This window comes from Cannabis sativa, chromosome 2 (genome assembly GCF_029168945.1).
Source record: "Cannabis sativa cultivar Pink pepper isolate KNU-18-1 chromosome 2, ASM2916894v1, whole genome shotgun sequence".
In the NCBI taxonomy this organism is placed as follows: domain Eukaryota; kingdom Viridiplantae; phylum Streptophyta; class Magnoliopsida; order Rosales; family Cannabaceae; genus Cannabis; species Cannabis sativa.
The window spans coordinates 761026-779248 of record NC_083602.1 but is presented as its reverse complement, the minus strand read 5'-3'; the positions used below and the strand labels follow the sequence as shown (position 1 = coordinate 779248).

At 29.1% G+C, this 18223-nt stretch overlaps 2 protein-coding genes across 2 annotated transcripts; one reads left to right on the top strand and one right to left on the bottom strand.

Moving 5' to 3' along the window:
• The first annotated feature begins 3579 nt into the window (after positions 1 to 3579).
• LOC133033947 (uncharacterized) lies at positions 3580 to 7252 on the top strand. Its single transcript, XM_061108996.1, has 2 exons — positions 3580 to 4139; positions 4231 to 7252. Exons 1-2 carry the CDS (start codon positions 3580 to 3582, stop codon positions 7250 to 7252), a joined length of 3582 nt encoding a protein of 1193 aa, XP_060964979.1.
• A 3780-nt stretch (positions 7253 to 11032) lies between these two features.
• LOC115719106 (protein neprosin-like) lies at positions 11033 to 13432 on the bottom strand. Its single transcript, XM_061108958.1, has 7 exons — positions 13389 to 13432; positions 13025 to 13198; positions 12858 to 12950; positions 12524 to 12733; positions 12079 to 12132; positions 11856 to 11993; positions 11033 to 11700 (listed from the first exon to the last, which is right to left on the bottom strand). Exons 2-7 carry the CDS (start codon positions 13181 to 13183, stop codon positions 11335 to 11337), a joined length of 1020 nt encoding a protein of 339 aa, XP_060964941.1. The 5' UTR covers positions 13184 to 13198; positions 13389 to 13432; the 3' UTR covers positions 11033 to 11334.
• Positions 13433 to 18223: the final 4791 nt, after the last annotated feature.

Genomic DNA, 18223 nt, shown 5'->3' with positions numbered 1-18223 from the left:
AATTTAAATTAATCTTATAATCTTAATTTTTTAATTCAATTAATAATTATTTATCACGTAAATATTAAGTCTTTTCCCTTTAATTTTCCTTTTGTTGATGATGCTAATTTATTCATATTTTGATTTCTACAATTTTTGTGTTCAGACCATTAAGGTAGTGTTCTACTAGGGGACCTAACGAGTTTTCCCTCTTCGCTAATGGCATCTAAGAGTTCAAATTCCAGTATTGTATAAATCTTCAATTTGTTCTATTTCTTATATTAACTGAAATTTTGCTACTTTTTTTTTTAATTTACAACTTTATTGTTTATATCTTATTAGGGACATTCATGGAAATTGGAGTTTCTTTGAAATATACAATTAATGAGCATTACTTTTTGATCATAGTGTGTTTTCCATGGCTGAAAACCTCAATAATCTCTATCATTTGATATCAAATAAAATAAAATTATCATGATGTATACATTAGTGTGTTAAAATTGTCAAGCTGATATTTAGAATTGTTTATAATTAAATTGTTTCTTTGTCAAAATTAATATTAAGTATATTTATATGTTTATAGGTTTATCTATTTTCTCTTAGATCAATCATGCTCATATAGCAAAAAAATCATACTCATATAGACATGTTATTTTCATTTTGTAATTTAGATCTTTTTAGTCATTATTTAGTTCACTTAAACCTTTTCCGATTATGGTAACTGAAGTTTTGTTTCTTTTAGGTACTCCATTACAAAGATCTGTATTACATGTATTATTTATTTTTGACTATGAGGAGGCAGATTTTTTTATTGGGAAACATATAGCGTGACAAATTATTGTTCATATATTGAATAATTATTTTTGAATAATGGGATTCATATATATAACTGTGTATATTGAATTCTTTATTCAAATAATTATTTTTGATTTTTACGTGATTATTTATTGTTCATATATCTAGAACCTTATTTGATTAAAGTTAAGATTATAAGATTAATTAATTTGTGATTTCTTCCTATACACATAATAATAATCTCACCTAATAACTAATAATAGTTTTTTCTTTAATTTTTAATTATATAACTTTCAAATAACATAGAAAAAAACTAGCATAAAATTTAGTATACGTGCCTCGCACGTAGTTTTTTGCTAGTATATATATATATATATTTTCGTTGAGATCAGATTATTATTATTTTATATCAATTAATATCATTTTCAGCTGCTTATTATCTATGTAATATATATTTTTTTATTTATCAATATAACAATGTTCTACTTTATATATAGTTTATAATTTTAACTAATAATAACAATAAAAAAAATATCACTATAAAAAATCTTACTTTTAGTCACAATAAAATTTGTGACTAAAAGTAAAAAAATTATGAGTAATTATAAAATATCATTTTTTTATGTTGTGACTAAAAAGTCTGTGGCTAAAGGTATTAGTCACAAAAATTATAATTTGTTGTAATTAAATGTGTTTTTAGTTACAATATTTGTTGTGACTAAAATTAAATTAGTAACAATTTGTAACTAAATGCTATATTTTAATTACAAGTTACATTTTGTTGTGACTAAAAGTCACATTTAGTCACAATTTTTTTTTTTATTGTGACTAAAAAATTGTCACTAAAAATAACTGTTTTTTGTAGTGTATATTAAAAAGCATTTGGTACTCTTCTTCTTCCTATTATCATCCACTAATTATTTTTCTTTTACTTTTGTTTTTTGTTGGTTAATGTGACAGTCAGTAGTCTCGTGATCCGTAAGGGGATACGGGTGAGCTGTACAATCGCACACTGCCTGGGGAAGGTTAAGTGGGATGATTCTGAGACTGTGTAGGTATGTGACTACACAGTTGCAGAGAGCTTAAATGGATTGATTGATACTACCTATATCAACAAGGTGCATCTTGTTTTTCGGTAGCCCATCATGAAAGAACTCCACAGTTAAGCGTGCTTGACTTGGGACAATTTCAGGATGGGTGACCTCCTGGAAAGTTTTCCTAGGAAGCGTGTGAGTGAGGACAAAGTATGCTGGAAACACTCGTGTTGGTATGTAGGGTCAGTCATCAATCCAGGAAGCAGCCAGAGTGGCGTACTCGTGTATAATAGCCATTATTCCGTGGGTGTAAGGGCCCAATAGAAGCTTGAAGCGGGAACGTTACAGTTAATTTGAGAATTAGCAACAAATTAATGAAGTTACTTTTTTTTTACTTAATATTAACAAAAACACCTACAAAGTATAAATTTTTCTTAAGAATAAACAATAAAAATTTATATGTTTGCTATGATACAAATAATATATATTTATCACCCACTAAATAAAATTTGTTAGTCGTGACTATATATAATTAATGAACATAGCTAGGTCTAAGCTTGTGGGAATGATACTCTTTCGTTTATTATATAAAATAAGCTTATATAATTTCCTTTTATAAAGCTATATTATATAGATAGCTATATGAAATTGAGTATTTTTAGATAAATGAATGTATAATTTTGTAATCAATTCTAAATGTGAATGTTTTAGTGGGTTGTGTTGAGTTCTCCATTAATTCAAAAATGGTAATTGATTAATTAATGTGATAATAAAAACAAAGGAATTGATGGCGTCAAATATAAGAATGAACACATTTTTGGATAAATATTAATTAATCATGTTTACTGGTCTATCAATTAAATTAATTAATATGCGCAAATGAGTAAGTAATTAGGTGTCTATACATTCATTTTGTAACCAATTCTAAATCCATTTGTTGAATTATCTAGGTTTTAATAAAATCTTAATATTTATATATATATCTTCATTTGCATCAATTAACAAATAAATTACACTCTGAACTCCTAAAGGCTCCTAATAATAATATTCTAACACCATTTCTTGCCTATATACCTCTTCACCAAATTACCACCTGGTACGTACCCATTGAATAATATATATATATACACACATATACACAATTACAAAGGATATTTAAGCTACTGCATGCATGTGCTTCTGTGCTTTAATTTGGGTTTGTAATTTGTTTCTGATTTTTCTCATAATATTATGAAATTTAATTATAACTACTGCATGCATGCCTTATATAAATATATATATATATATATATATTTATATGTACATGCACAAACAACATAAATAAATTATATATATTATATATACATTTAATAAGCACACATAATATTCACGTATATAATATATTGGGTTAATTCACATCAGATTATTATTATTATTACTTGATATCAATTAATACCATTTTCAGCTAAGCAAGCTGCTTAATATATATCTATTTAATTATTTATTTTTTTTGTGATCATCAAGGAATAAGTGAGGTTTTTTGTAAAACTCTTCTGAAAATAATAATCTAACAAATACTTCAAGAACCCAATTCTTTGTTATATATATTTATATCTTAGCTAGAGAAATATTAATGGAGTTAGAAACTAAATAATTCATTAATATATATTTACTCAAAAAATGAGAAAATAAATGTCATTTACTTACTTTAATTTTATTTTATTTTGTCTTATTTACTTACTTTAATATGTTATAGTAATTATTATTAATTTTTTAAATTGATTTTGCAGAAATGGCTCTAGTTTATTACTTCACCATCTGCTTGGTAGTATTACTTCCAACTGTCTTAGCCCAAAGTCAGAAAGATGATGGTAACCATCATAAGTATTTGAGTTCAAAAACTGAAATTTTTCTCATGGTGCTTTTAATCGGGGCATTTTTCTTAATTTCTATTATTAAATGTATACATATATTATATCACGATAACTTTCACGGTGATGAAGAAAATCCATCTGTGCAATTATCTGTGCAAAATGCATCTGAAGATAATGCACCAGCCGTGAATTTACCTGTACAAAATGCATCTGAAGATAATGCACCAGCCGTGAATTTACCTGCACAAAATGCACCTGGAGAAATTGTACCCGTGCTTACTATAGATGCATTTCCCGAAGACAAGTATCCGTATGGAGATGATACAATATTTGAAGGAGAAGAATGTCCAATATGCTTAGAAGAATACGAAGAGGGAGCGACCGTAAGAAAATTTCCTTGCGGTCATGTATTTCACCCTGAGTGTATGCAAAATATATTAAACAGTAGACTTAAGAAGTGTCCTAATTGTAGATTTATGTTTGCTTAGTACTTATCTTATATAAGTTTTAAAATAAATGTAATTTGGTTCAAATTAATAATATAATAGTGTATTTTTTTTCTCAAATAGTATAATTTGGTTCTTCCACGCCAAAGCTACCGCTCGAAGACGGCACAATTCTATTCAGAAGCTGAAGGATGATACGGGAAAATGGGTTGGTTGGGAGGATGATCTTCCTAATGTGGTAACTTCCTATTTTTCTCATCTTTTTGGTGCTGAAAATGTGGTTTATGGGGCTGTTACTGCTTGTGTTCAGCCGCGTATAACTGATGTACAAAATGCCCAGCTCACAAGTGACGTTACAACTGAAGAGATCAAAAAAGCTTTGTTCCAAATGCACCCCGAAAAGTCTCCTGGACCAGACGGAATGACCCCGGGGTTTTATCAAAAGTTCTGGCATATTGTTGGCGATGATATTGTGGCCATGGTACGATCTTTTTTCTCTAATGGAGTTATTTCTAGTGATTTAAATAAGACAAATATTGTTTTAATCCCTAAGAAAAAACTTCCTGAACATATGAGTGATCTTAGGCCAATCTCATTGTGTAATGTTCTGTATAAGATCATTTCTAAAGTTCTAGCCAATAGATTGAAAGAAGCCTTACCTAATGTTATTTCCAACACACAAAGTGCTTTCTTGCCGGGGCGGTTGATATCAGATAATATTATGGTGTCATTTGAAATCATGCATTACTTGAAGAGGAAAAGAATGGGCAAAGAAGGGTTTATGGCTCTTAAATTGGACATGAGTAAGGCGTATGACAGAGTTGGGTGGAACTTCTTAGAAGCCATGTTACTTCGTATGGGGTTTGGTTCTCATTTTGTTGCTCTGATTATGTCTTGTGTCTCAACAGTGTCTTACAATGTCACATATGGGGGGCGAGTTATGGGTCCTATATATCCAGGCAGAGGTATTCGACAAGGTGATCCACTTTCACCGTATCTTTTTCTGGTGTGTGCTGAGGGTCTGTCTGCTCTGCTGAAACATTATGAACAGCAACGTTGGCTAACTGGATGTCAAGTTGCTAGGGGAGCGCCTCGTGTGTCACATATGCTTTTTGCTGATGATAGCTATGTGTATTGCAAGGCTAACGATGAGGAGTCTGAAAGAGTGTTGCAGTTGTTCAATGTGTATCAAAGAGCCTCGGGTCAGCAAATTAATCGAGCCAAGTCATCCATCTTCTTCAGTAAGAATATTAATGAAGGAACTCGGGCTAGATTGTGTAGTATTCTGGGTATGAATGCAGCTATGGAGAATAGCATGTACTTGGGCTTACCTTGTACAATGGGTCGGAATAAGAATGCTATACTTGGATTTCTTAAGGATAAAATGCAGAAGAAAATTTTCTCTTGGGAGACAAGATTTTTGTCTAAAGCGGGAAAAGAAGTGCTTTTGAAATCAGTTGCTCAAGCCTTGCCTTGTTATGCTATGAGTGTATTCTTACTCACTCAGGAAATTTGCTCTAATCTTGAAGGTATGATGTCTAAATTCTGGTGGAAATCTCAGTCTAATTCTTCTAGTAAGGGAGTGAGTTGGATGAGTTGGAAGAAGCTTTGTCGTCACAAGAATGAGGGTGGTATTGGCTTTCGAGACCTTCGTAACTACAATCTTTCTTTTCTTGGAAAGCAAGGTTGGAGATTATTAACCAATGAGAATTCTTTGGTTAGTAGGATTTACAAAGCAAGATACTATCCTAATGGTTCTTATCTCACGGCTGAGATTGGTTCGAATCCTAGCTTTATCTGGAGAAGCATTTTAGAAGCCAAAGATTTGGTTTCGGCTGGTGCAAGAAGATCAATTGGAGGGGGGACTTCTGTCAGCATTCTTCGTGATCCATGGTTGCCTCACACTTTGAATCCTTTTGTTCTTTCTAGTCACCCTGCTCTGGTAGGAAAAATGGTGTGCAACTTGTTTTTGGTTGGACAGAGATGTTGGGATTTAGAGGTGCTAGAAGACCTGTTTGAAGAGAGGGACAAAGATTTAATTGTTTCTATACAACTTAGTGAGTCAGTGGACGAAGATGGCTGGGTCTGGAACAAGTCATCTTCGGGTTTTTATACAATCAAGAGTGCCTACTCTTATCTGCAGCAGAACACAGCCACGGTAGACTTGGTTCAGAACTCAGATGGGTTCAAAAAACTCTGGCAGCTTGATATTCCTCAGAAGGTTCAACACTTTTTATGGCGTGCAACATCGGGATGTCTCCCAACTAAAGTACAGCTGAATACAAAGCATGTGAATATCGAAATGGTGTGTCCCTTCTGCAATTTCTCTGCTGAAACGATATGTCACATTCTCTTGGGCTGTAGCTTTAGTCGTTCATGCTGGTCTCTCTCGGCAGTGCACGTTACTGGTGCACACGGTGAAGATTTCAGCGACTGGTTTTTTGCTTTAATGGCCTCTAATCCTCCTGAAGTGGTTCGGGAAGCAGCTATGATTAGCTGGAAAATATGGGCGGTCCGTAATGATCTTGTGTGGAATGACAAGACTTGTTCAGCGTATGAAGTGGTTCGATCGGCTAGAGTCGTCCTTGACCAATGGTTAAGTGCTCAATCACAAAAACATGGGGCATTATTAATAGATGATATTAATAATGTTACTGAGCACTGGAAGAAACCAATGTTAAATAAGGTTAAGGTCAATGTTGATGGTGCCATTTTTCAAGCGGAGAACAAGTTCGGTTTTGGATGTATAGCAAGAGATCACAATGGACAGCTTATTGAAGCTATCTCAGGGAGCCGAGTTGGATTGGTTCAGCCTGAAGTTGCTGAAGTATTTGGGGTCAAAGAAGCCTTAAGTTGGATAAAAAGAAAGAAGTGGGCAAGTGTGGTGATCGAGACCGATGCGTTACTGGTGGTTCAGGCAATTCAAAGTTCTATTTGCATGCCATCACAGTTTGGTCTAATTGTTCGAGATTGTCGAGAGCTTCTTTCTAATTTAAATGACGTTTCTTTAAGTTTTGTAAAACGATCTGCAAACGAGGCTGCTCATTGCATAGCAAGAGGGTCTAGTTTAAAGTCAGATTGTATTTTCAGTGGGATTACCGCTCCTTTTCAATTAATGTCTATTGTAACTACTGAAAGTTATTGAAAAAATTCCATCCTTTATTCAAAAAAAATGAATATTCATGAGAAAAAAAAAACTTACTCCCCAACCAGCTTGAATGGTATGAAGTCCATTTTGTAATTTTATTCGACCGAAAGTATATTTTGAGCCAGTAACATTATATAGTGTGTAAAAACTTACAAATGTTCCACGTACCTCCATTGTATTTCTTGGTTGGATCAGATGTGTAAACAAGTGCATGCTATTATATTCAAATTCAAAATATAATTATATTTCAATTATTGAGTACACCATTTAATTTGTCAAAACAATATTTAAATCTAAAATATGCTTACATGAAAAGTAGGAGGAGAATTAATTCTTGAAGCATATGACTTTGTAAATAATTTGGCTCTAATAAGATCTTCCTTGGTACTTCTTCTTATTGGAATAAATCTAATTGGACATTTTTCACCTTTTAACCCACTATTTATCGATACTTGTTTCACATTTTTTGGAGGCTTGTCTTCCCTAACCATCGGGTTGGGATGAGAAGAAGGTCCCATCTATACCACAAAAACTCATGCTTATTTACTATGGTTTTAGAAAATTAAAATATAATGAGCTATTAGAGAAGTAATTATTTGAGAAAAACATACCCGAAAATCATATTTGTGATTCTTCAATAAAGGATGATCAAATGCTGGTTGTTCGTAAAAATTAATACAATCACAAATATCTCCATGTTGTGTCTGTACATAACACAGAACAAGTTAGATAAGTAGGAGATAAAGATGAAGATGAAATTATTATTAATAATAAAAGAATAAAAATACTTTTATAGTCTTTATTGATGATTTGTTCAATCTCTCAAGTTGATTCTCTATTTTCAGAAGTTCATCTCTTAATAATTTTGTTGGTTCTTCTTGAGATTCACAATAATATAAAAATAGGAAATTTACAAAAATACTGAAATTTGAGTTAACTTTTACAAAAATACTATCACACGGAAATTTTTTCAAAAATACTGTGTTTCTATAAAACACCAGTAAAACACAAAACAGAACAACTCAAAACAACAGTAGAACACTAGTAAAACACCAGTAGAACATCAGTGAAAACTTAACACAGTATACTGCAGTATGAAACTTATAAAAAAACACAGTAAAAAAGTAAAAAATACCGCCTGACAGTATTTTTGTAAAAAAATAACGAAAGTTAGTATACTATGTAAATTTCCCTATAAAAATTTACACAATACAATAGCAACGATAAAAAATCCTTTTATACTCATATCTATGTTGAAAGATTTTATCTGCAATACAAATATATACATTCAAATTAGCCAAAGAATAAGTAAATCTACCATCAATAAAATAAACAATATTTGCATCTCATATACAAAACAATACATAATAGCTTCTCCAATGTTAAATCTTGTATGAATAACAATATATTTTAATTCTCTCTCTCTCTCACAAAGTATTCTAAACACTTTGACACAAAAATCCACAAATATATATCTTTTTTTTTTTTTTTTAAAGCTATATATTTATATATGATACTAAAAAGAAATCATATACCAGCTAAGAGCTAGCTTAATATATTATGAGAGACTTTTCAATACATGAATTAGAGAATGAATTATTATGTAGATGAAATGAAAATTAATTAAAAAGAATAAATATTTAATTAATACTAATAATATATTTACTTATTTAGTCTTTGGTATACAAATATTTCCTTTTTTTGCTTTTGATAAATCACAAATTTATTTACATTAAAAATGGTGAAATGGAAAAGGTAAAACAATGCATAAAATGGTATGTTGTGAGAGAGTTTCAATATTTACAATGTTGACTATGATTTTGATATTTTCAATCAAGAATGAAATATTTAAATAAATAAAAATAAATAAATATTATTAGCTGTATAATTAAATACAATTTTAAGTTACAAAACTAGAGAATGAAATTTCAATATTTGCAATGTTGAGCTTAATTGATTTTGATATTTTTATTGTGAGAGTGAGTTTATGTGTATAGAAATGAATATTTGTTTTTTTTTTTTGACGTTACGAGTCATTTAAATATTAATTATATACTATTTTCTAAGAATATTATTATAGCTTTACAATTAAATACTATTTACGTTATAAAGTAATCTTCAGCAATTAGCATGTGCATGTATGACACTTGTTTTTCATTCATTGAAGTAACATTGAAATATTAAAATATTCACTAAAATAACACATTTGGAGAAATTTATAGTACAATAAACTTATGGTATTTTGGTATACTTTCTATTTTTTCTAAATCTAAAAACTAACTTTTTAGTGCATTTCTTTTCATTATCCTGTACGCTATAAATATTTAAAATTACATGTAAATAGGGTCGGCTTGAGAATATATGTTTCTAATGCGAATAAAATTTTAGAACCCTCACATTCGAAGTACTCATGACATTGTATAATATATTATACATCCTAACTAATTAATTAAGCTATGAATATTTATTGTTTACAATACAATTAAATTAATTTTACTTAAATAAAAGTCTAATGAAACTTTTTATTTTTTATTTTGGACCCCCAAAAAATATAGATCCTAAGCACGGATCTAGCCCGTCTATGTCGAGAGTCGGCCCTGCTTTTAAAGTTTTAAAAATATTCTGAGAATATGTTTAGTACCAAAAATAAGATTCAAATACGTGCTTTTATTGCATGTGTAACTGTTTTTTCATATACGAATAACATGCAACTTTTTATTTACTTATTTTAAAGATGATTATACTTTTTGAGAGATAAAAATGACACTTATTATTTACTTTCATCATTTTCATGTATCCTATTAGTGTAATTGGCTAATGATATATGCTTCTCCCCAAGATAGTTTAGACATATAGTTTGACTTAGCTTCTATAAACTATTTTTAGCTTTTAGAATTAGAAAAGCCCTTCTAAGTAGGGGTAGGCATTATCCAATCCAATCCAATTGAACCGAACCGATCCAATTCAATCAAATTACAAAAAAGTTATCCAATTACAATTAGATTGGATTGGATGCTAAAAGTTGGATTCTAATTGGATTGGATCGGTTATTGGATGTCAATCTTAATATCCAATTAAAAACCGATCCAATCCAATTATATTTATATATATTAAAAAATTACTTATATAATAAAAAATATTAAAAAATATAATAAATATTTATTATATTTTTACTAGATTTTTTTTGTATGTTGAATTTGTAACACTTAATTGCTTAGTATATTTATTTTCATAATGTTTTGTTCTATTTTATTACTTAAAAATGTTGTTGTTTTAATTATTTAAAACTTTTAGCTACAATACATTTGTAAGAATAGTATGTTTATGAAATATTAAACTTAAATAAAAAGTGATACTTAGTTTTTTACGTATTTTTCTTTATATTTAAGTTAATATTAAAATTTAGGTGTGTAATTGGATATCCAATTAAAAAACCAATCCAATCCAATTAGTAATTGGATTGGATTTTGAGGTCTAATTAGATTGGATCGGATGATGATTTTTCAAATCCAATTACTAATTAGATTGGATCGGATGAGAAAAAAAAGGTTGAATTGGATCGGATGCCCACCCCTACTTCTAAGCGTAATTGGATAAAAAATAATTTTTTTTTTTTTAAATTAAAAGTTTTTTTGGGAAGAAACTATTGTACTTCTATAAAGATTTTTGAGAAAGTATTTTTAAAGTTAAAATATAATTTACATAATTTCTAATTTACTCACAAAGATCTTTTTCTTAATGATATCAAACTAATTTGAAAACTACTTTTCATTAAAAAAAATCTTTATATAATAGTTATCAAAACAATAAAAATAAGTCAAAACTTAAACTTATCTTATACAAATTTATTACTTTGATTAAAATATTTTTTTTATGTTACTCAACTAGTCTCCTTCGGTTTGATCTCTTACTTATATGAACACATTATTTTCGAGTATCATTCATGCACTTGAGAGTATAACATTTAAAATGTCCCTATTTTCGAGTTCAACTATATTTATATCAAAAGCACAAATAAAAACACATTTATTTTTTTTCTCATGAAAAAGATAGTTTGGTGGTAATACAATGTAAATAAGTTATCTAGGACCAGGGCCACCATATGTCATAACATGTCCAAAGTCACGATGAAATCCCCAATCTTTTACTAAATAAAAGTCAATATCAATTGAAGAAATTTTTGTGTTTTTAGCATCTTCTTGTATGTGCCCCTCGTTTATAGTTGTCAATTCCCTACAATATGCATCATAACGAGTATCTTGTTTTAGAAGTAAACCAGACCCCATTGGAGGACCAATTTGACCAAGAGGACTGTAAGTTTCTCCTCCCCAGTCAATATATGTAGCCAAGTCTTTTAATCCACCACTAAATATGCTTGATGGCCAATATCCAATTTGATCATGATCTTTTGTAAGTTGAAGCCACCAATTTCCAGTAACTTGATCCTATTATATCATATCAAATTAACAAGTACAATATTAATACAACCCACAATTTTAAATATATAATACAATTTTGTTCATTTAAAGCAAAAATATTCAACAAAAACTTGGTAGGGAAAAAAGATTAAAATTTAAATAAAATATTTAATTTTATTTACCCGATAAATATAGATTCCAATTTCCCATGTAGGAAAAGTACCAGGGTGAGTTTCTCTTAGAATCCTGTCGATCATAGGTTGAGGGTCAACCAAAACAAATCCTGGACACACTGTATTGAAACATGATAATTCACCAGCCTACAAAAATATTGATACATGAGTTACACATAACTACACAACGAATATGAAGAAATCTTAAATAATAACATAAAATTATGATAACCTGAAAATATATGAAGATCCGAGTTTTATTGTCTCCATATACACTTGGATTTACCTAAGAAATGATAGTATAACAAAATAACAAGTGAACAAAATATTCTAAAAAATTATAATTTATCTAAAAATATTTAGTTTAATTGTTTTTAACAACAAAGAATATAGTAGAAAGATTATTCAAGAGAAATAAAACTTACTCCCCAAACAAATTTTGAATGATATCAAGTCCATTTTGTAATTTTATTCGACCGAAAGTGTATTGTGAGTCAGTGACATTATATAGTGTGTAAAAACTTGCAATTGTGCCACCTCCATTGTATTTCTTGGTTGAATCAGATGTGTAAACAAGTGCATGCTATGATATTCAAATTCAAATTGTAATTATATTTCAATAATGGAATACGATATTTACTTTATCAAAACAAAATGAAAATGTAAAATATGCTTACATGAGAAGTAGGAGGAGAATTAATTCTTGAGGTATAAGACTTTGTAAATAGTTTGGCTCTGATAAGATCTTCTTTAGTAGTTCTTCTTATGGGAACAAACCCAATTGGGCATTTTTCACCCTTTAACCCACTATTTATCGATACTTGTCTCACATTCTTTGGAGGCTTATCTTCCCTAACCATCGGGGCCATATGAGAAGAAGGTTTCATCTACACAATAAATATTTATACTCCATATAGATATAAGTGTATTATATTACATATTGGCTATTGTTTTGGAAAAATAAAAAAACTAATGAGCTATTAGAGAAATAATTATTCAGGAAGAACGTACTTGAAAGTCATATTTGTGATTCTTCAATAAAGGATGATCAAATGCTGGTTGTTCGTAAAAATCAATACAATCATAAATATCTCCATAGTGTGTCTGTGCATGACATAAATAAGTTAGATAAATGATTAGATGAAAATAAATTAATAATAATAAAAGAAAAATATTACTTTTATAGTCTTGATTGATGACTTGTTCAATCGCTCAAGTTGATTTTCTATTTCCAGAAGTTCATCTCTTGATAATTCTATTAGTTGTTCTTCAGATTCGCAATAACATAAAAGTGTAGACAACATAATTGCAACCATAAAAAATCCCCTCATACCCATATCGAAAGATTTTATCTGCAATAAAAATATACATTCACATTAGCCAAAGAAACAAAGTAAATCTACCAACAGAAAAAAATATCTTATATGAATTATATCAACAATAACTATTCTAATCCTCTCTCACAAAATATTCTCATGAAAAAATTTATACAAATCGACCATAATATATATTTATATATACTGAAAAACTAAAATCACATACCAGCTAATAGGTAGCTTAATATATTAAGAGAGACTTTTCAATATGGATGAATTTGATAATAGAGTTAATTATATAGAGAATGAATTATTATGTAGGTCCATTGAAAATTAATTAATTAAAAAGAATAAATATTTAATACTAATAATTTACGTTATTTAGTCTTTGGTAAAATAAATATTTTATTGTCTTTCTTTTCAGTGTAACGTAAATAACTACAAATTTATTTACATTGAAAATTGAGATATAAAAAAGGTAAAACTATACTTAAAATGGCATATGACTGTAATTTTCATATTTTCAATCAAGAATAAAATGTGATAAAAAAATTGAATATTATTAGCTGTATAATTAAATATAATTTTACGTTACAAAACTAGAAAACAATATTTATATAAGTAAAAAAAAAATACAGTTACAAAAATGTTAATATATATATATTTTTTGAACAGATACATTTTTTTTTTTTAATTTTTGAAATTTGAACAAATGCATTGTTGTAAGAATATTAGTAACAATTGGCACCTTAATTTATTGAAGTAATTAGGCACGACATAAAAATTTTAAGAGCTTTTTTTCTTATTTTAAATGACAAAAAAAAAAAATAAAAACTATAATACTTTAGTCACAAACCTTTGCTCCTAGTCTTGACACTTGCCTTAATCTCTGGATCTCTTCATCTTGTTGGATAATTCGGGCTTGCATCTCTGCAAAGCTTTGCTTCCAGTCCTGAGGAACTTGTAACGGATTTTCATAACCACCTCTATTTAATCTACCACAACCTCTGCCACATTCACAGAGATGAGGATGATTTTGACCTCCCTGACCGCCTTCTATCTCAACCATATTACCAAGACGTATCATGTTTCGTCAGGTGTCTATATTATAGGACTAGCCTGTGAACCTATAAGTCAGGTAGGTCAGATAATGATCAAATACAATCCAACTACCGCATACATAGAATTTTAGGCAATGCACTATTCATCTAGCATATTACTAACATGCTTCTTATCTTGCTTTTCTAATCAAATAAATTACTAAACAAGTAAAGACTTACTGAACTATGAGTCGAGCTTATCTCTGAGGATGATTGTATATATCTTGACAGTCTTCGGTAAACAACCTGGCAGCTCTGATGCCAAATTATAACGCCATACTTGCTTAGGCACTATACAATGATTTTTTTTTAATTATTGTGCACGCCTTTGCTAATCAAATTTCTTGAAAAATGCAATAATTAAAACTTTAAAATTAAACTTTAACTTTAATAGATACATAACTTTACATAATTTTTGGGATCCCATTTAAAAATTTAAAACAATATACAAAATACGTTTTCACAAAAGTGTGGCCAAGTAAAAACAAAATAAAAGTTCATGTCGTCCCAAAACTGAACACTCTAGGCCTAACAATTCTGATATGTACAATCACCTGCAAGCTCTAGACTCGCTACTTTGCTCGGCCTTTGCCTTTCTCTTACCTACACATGTAAACATATCTATCGCTTAACAAACTCAGTAAGAAAAGCATAAAACATATAAATATATTACCGACTTGTGTCTAGGCGCCCATACACCTATCTACAAAGACTTAACAGATAAATCAAGAACGTTCTTGCCTTTGGTAAGATTGATCATAATATTAGCCACTACTAGCATGGTTGCGCTGCAAACCCAGCACGATAATTGTACTTCTATGATAGCATCGTTCTATACCTAAAAGTACCATTGACCATAATATCACTCTTAACCAGTACTATACTCGTACTGTTGACTGTGTACTATAGTTTGTACAAGCCTATGACAACATCAATTAGTACTTTATGGAATTAAATATTAGTCAAAACTAGCAATATACTCGCACTGCTGACCCGACACTATAGTTTGCACCGCTATGATACCAATTCATATATTCTAGCAACATAAATATGTATATCACGTTCACACATATACATATATACATCTTAATCTATTCTTACCTCGTTTTTGAATTCAAGTGTTCCGGTCAACCTGAATAGAAATATCACTCGCTAAACAAAGACCTTATGTCACATTTACGTAAAAACAGGTAAATAACTTGCTAAAAACCTTATCAAGGACCTAATTACATGACCAATATGACCAACATAATTAACATGGTCGACAAATATGATCAACGTGACCAATATGACCAACTTGTAGGGGCTATTCCTGAAGACTAGGTGACTCATACGAATTTGAGCCTACGTAAAGAAGTACTTTGTGTTAGCCATGTGCCCTCAAAGCCATACAAGAATATCTACAACAACTATCATTTTTTTAAAATATATTTTTTAGAATCTTATTTTATATTTTAAAACTAACTCAATTATAGTTAGGAAAGGAAGTATATCGAGTTAATAAATTTTAAACCCTACAATGTAAATCTACATAAAAGTGGTGAAGTCACTTGTAAATAGATTCTTCTCGGACTCTTACTTTCTCACATTCTAAAATCTCACTTGAGGAATATTGAACTCTTAGAGAATATAACTTTGGAGAAGTCTCATCAAGCATTGAGATTAATAATACTTCAAGTGAACTAGTCTATTATAGCACAAAGAGGGTGAACCACTATAAAAATTCGTTGTTCATCTTGCTCGTTTACAATTTTTTTAGATCTGTTGACAAAAAACCGCATCAACAATTTAAACAAAACTATCATTATTTTTAGATATTTGGTTTGAAATATTATTTTATTATTATTTTGTATTTTAAAATTATTTGTATGTATATATATTTTTATACACAAAAACAACATAAATACTATAGCTACATTTAACAAACGTACGTAATATTCACTCAATTAACATATTTGAGATTATTATATATATGGGTGAACTTTTAATGGGTACTACCCATGAATGGGTAAAATTATAAAATTTTGAGTTTTTATACTTAATTTTTCTATCTAATTAAAAAAATCTTCTATTTTTATATCATATGGGCTGAGAATGTTCCATCAGTAAAAAAAAAATTAAAAAAAAAGTTTTTTAGCAAGAAAAATAAGAAAAGAAAAAGTTGAGTTTGAGTTAAATATTTTTGTATGAACATATTTTTGATATAGTGTAAAAAGAGATATTTTTTGATTTTTTTTTTTTAATTAAGTAGTTAAATTAAACATAAAAATTCAAATTTGTGATTTCATTATTCGTTATTAGATCAAAATTCGATGGTTTGATATTTTTAAAATTAATATTTATACTTAAATTTATTTAGTAACTATTCATGGGTAATACCCATTAAAAAGTGTTCTATATATATATATATATTCGTTGAGATCAGATTATTATTATTATTACATTATATCAATTAATATCATTTTCAGCTGCTTATTATGTATGTAATATATATTTGTTTATTTATCAATATAACAATGTTCTACTTTACATATAGTTTATAATAAAAAAAATATCACTATAAAAAATCTTACTTTTAGTCACAACAAAATTTGAGACTAAAAGTAAAAAAATTGCGAGTAATTATAAAATATCATTAATTCTTATGTTGTGACTAAAATGTCCGTAGCTAAATGTATTAGTCACAAAAATTATAATTTATTATAATTAAATGTGTTTTTAGTTGCAATATTTGTTGTGGCTAAAATTAAATTAGTAACAACTTGTAACTAAATGCTATATTTTAGTTACAAGTAACATTTTGTTGTGACTAAAAGTTACATTTAGTCACAATTTTCTTTTTATTGTGACTAAAAAATTGTCACTAAAAATAACTGTTTTTTGTAGTGGATATTAAAAAGCTTTTGGTACTCTTCTTCTTCCTATTATCATCCACAAATTATTTTTCTTTTACTTTTGTTTTTTGTTGGTTAATGTGACAGTCAATAGTCCCGTGATCCGTAAGGGGAAATACGGGTAAGCTGTACAATCTCACTCCGCCTGGGGAAGGTCAAGTGGGATGATTCTGAGACTGTGTAGGTATGGGAGTACACAGTTAAAGAGAGCTTAAATGGATTGATTGGTATTACCTATATTAACAAGGTGCATCTTGTTTTTCGGTAGCCCATCACGAAAGAACTCCACAGTTAAGCGTGCTTGACTTGGGGCAATTTCAGGATTAGTGATCTCCTGGAAAATTTTCCTAAGAAGCGTGCGAGTGAGGACAATGCTGGAAACACTTGTGTTGGTATATGTAGGGTCAGTCATCAATCCAGGAAGCATTCAGAGTGGCTTACTCGTGTATAAGAGCCATTATTCTGTAGATGTAATGGCCTAATGAAAGGTTGAAGCGGGGACGTTACAGTTAATTTGAGAATTAGCAACATATTAATGAAGTTACTGTTTTTTTTTTTTTTTTTTTACTTAATATTAACAAAAACGCCCTACAAAGTATAAATTTTCTCTTAAATATAACTAATAAAAATTTATATGTTTGCTAATACAAATAATATATATTTATCACCCACTAAATAAAATTTGTTAGTCGTGACTATTTATAATTAATGAATATAGCTAGGTCTAAGCTTGTGGGAATGATATTCTTTCTTTTTATATCTATAAAATATTTATAAATTAAGCTATATATATATAGCTATGAAATTGAGTATTTTTAGATAAATGAATGTATAATTTGGTAATCAATTCTAAATGTGAATGTTTTAGTGGGTTGTGTTGAGTTCTCCATTAATTCAAAAATGGTAATTGATTAATTAATGTGATAATAAAAACAAAGGAATTGATGGCGTCAAATATAAGAATGAACACATTTTTGGATAAATATTAATTAATTAATCATGTTTAATATTGGACTATCACTTAAGTTAATTAATATGCGCAAATGAGTAAGTAATTAGGTGTCTAT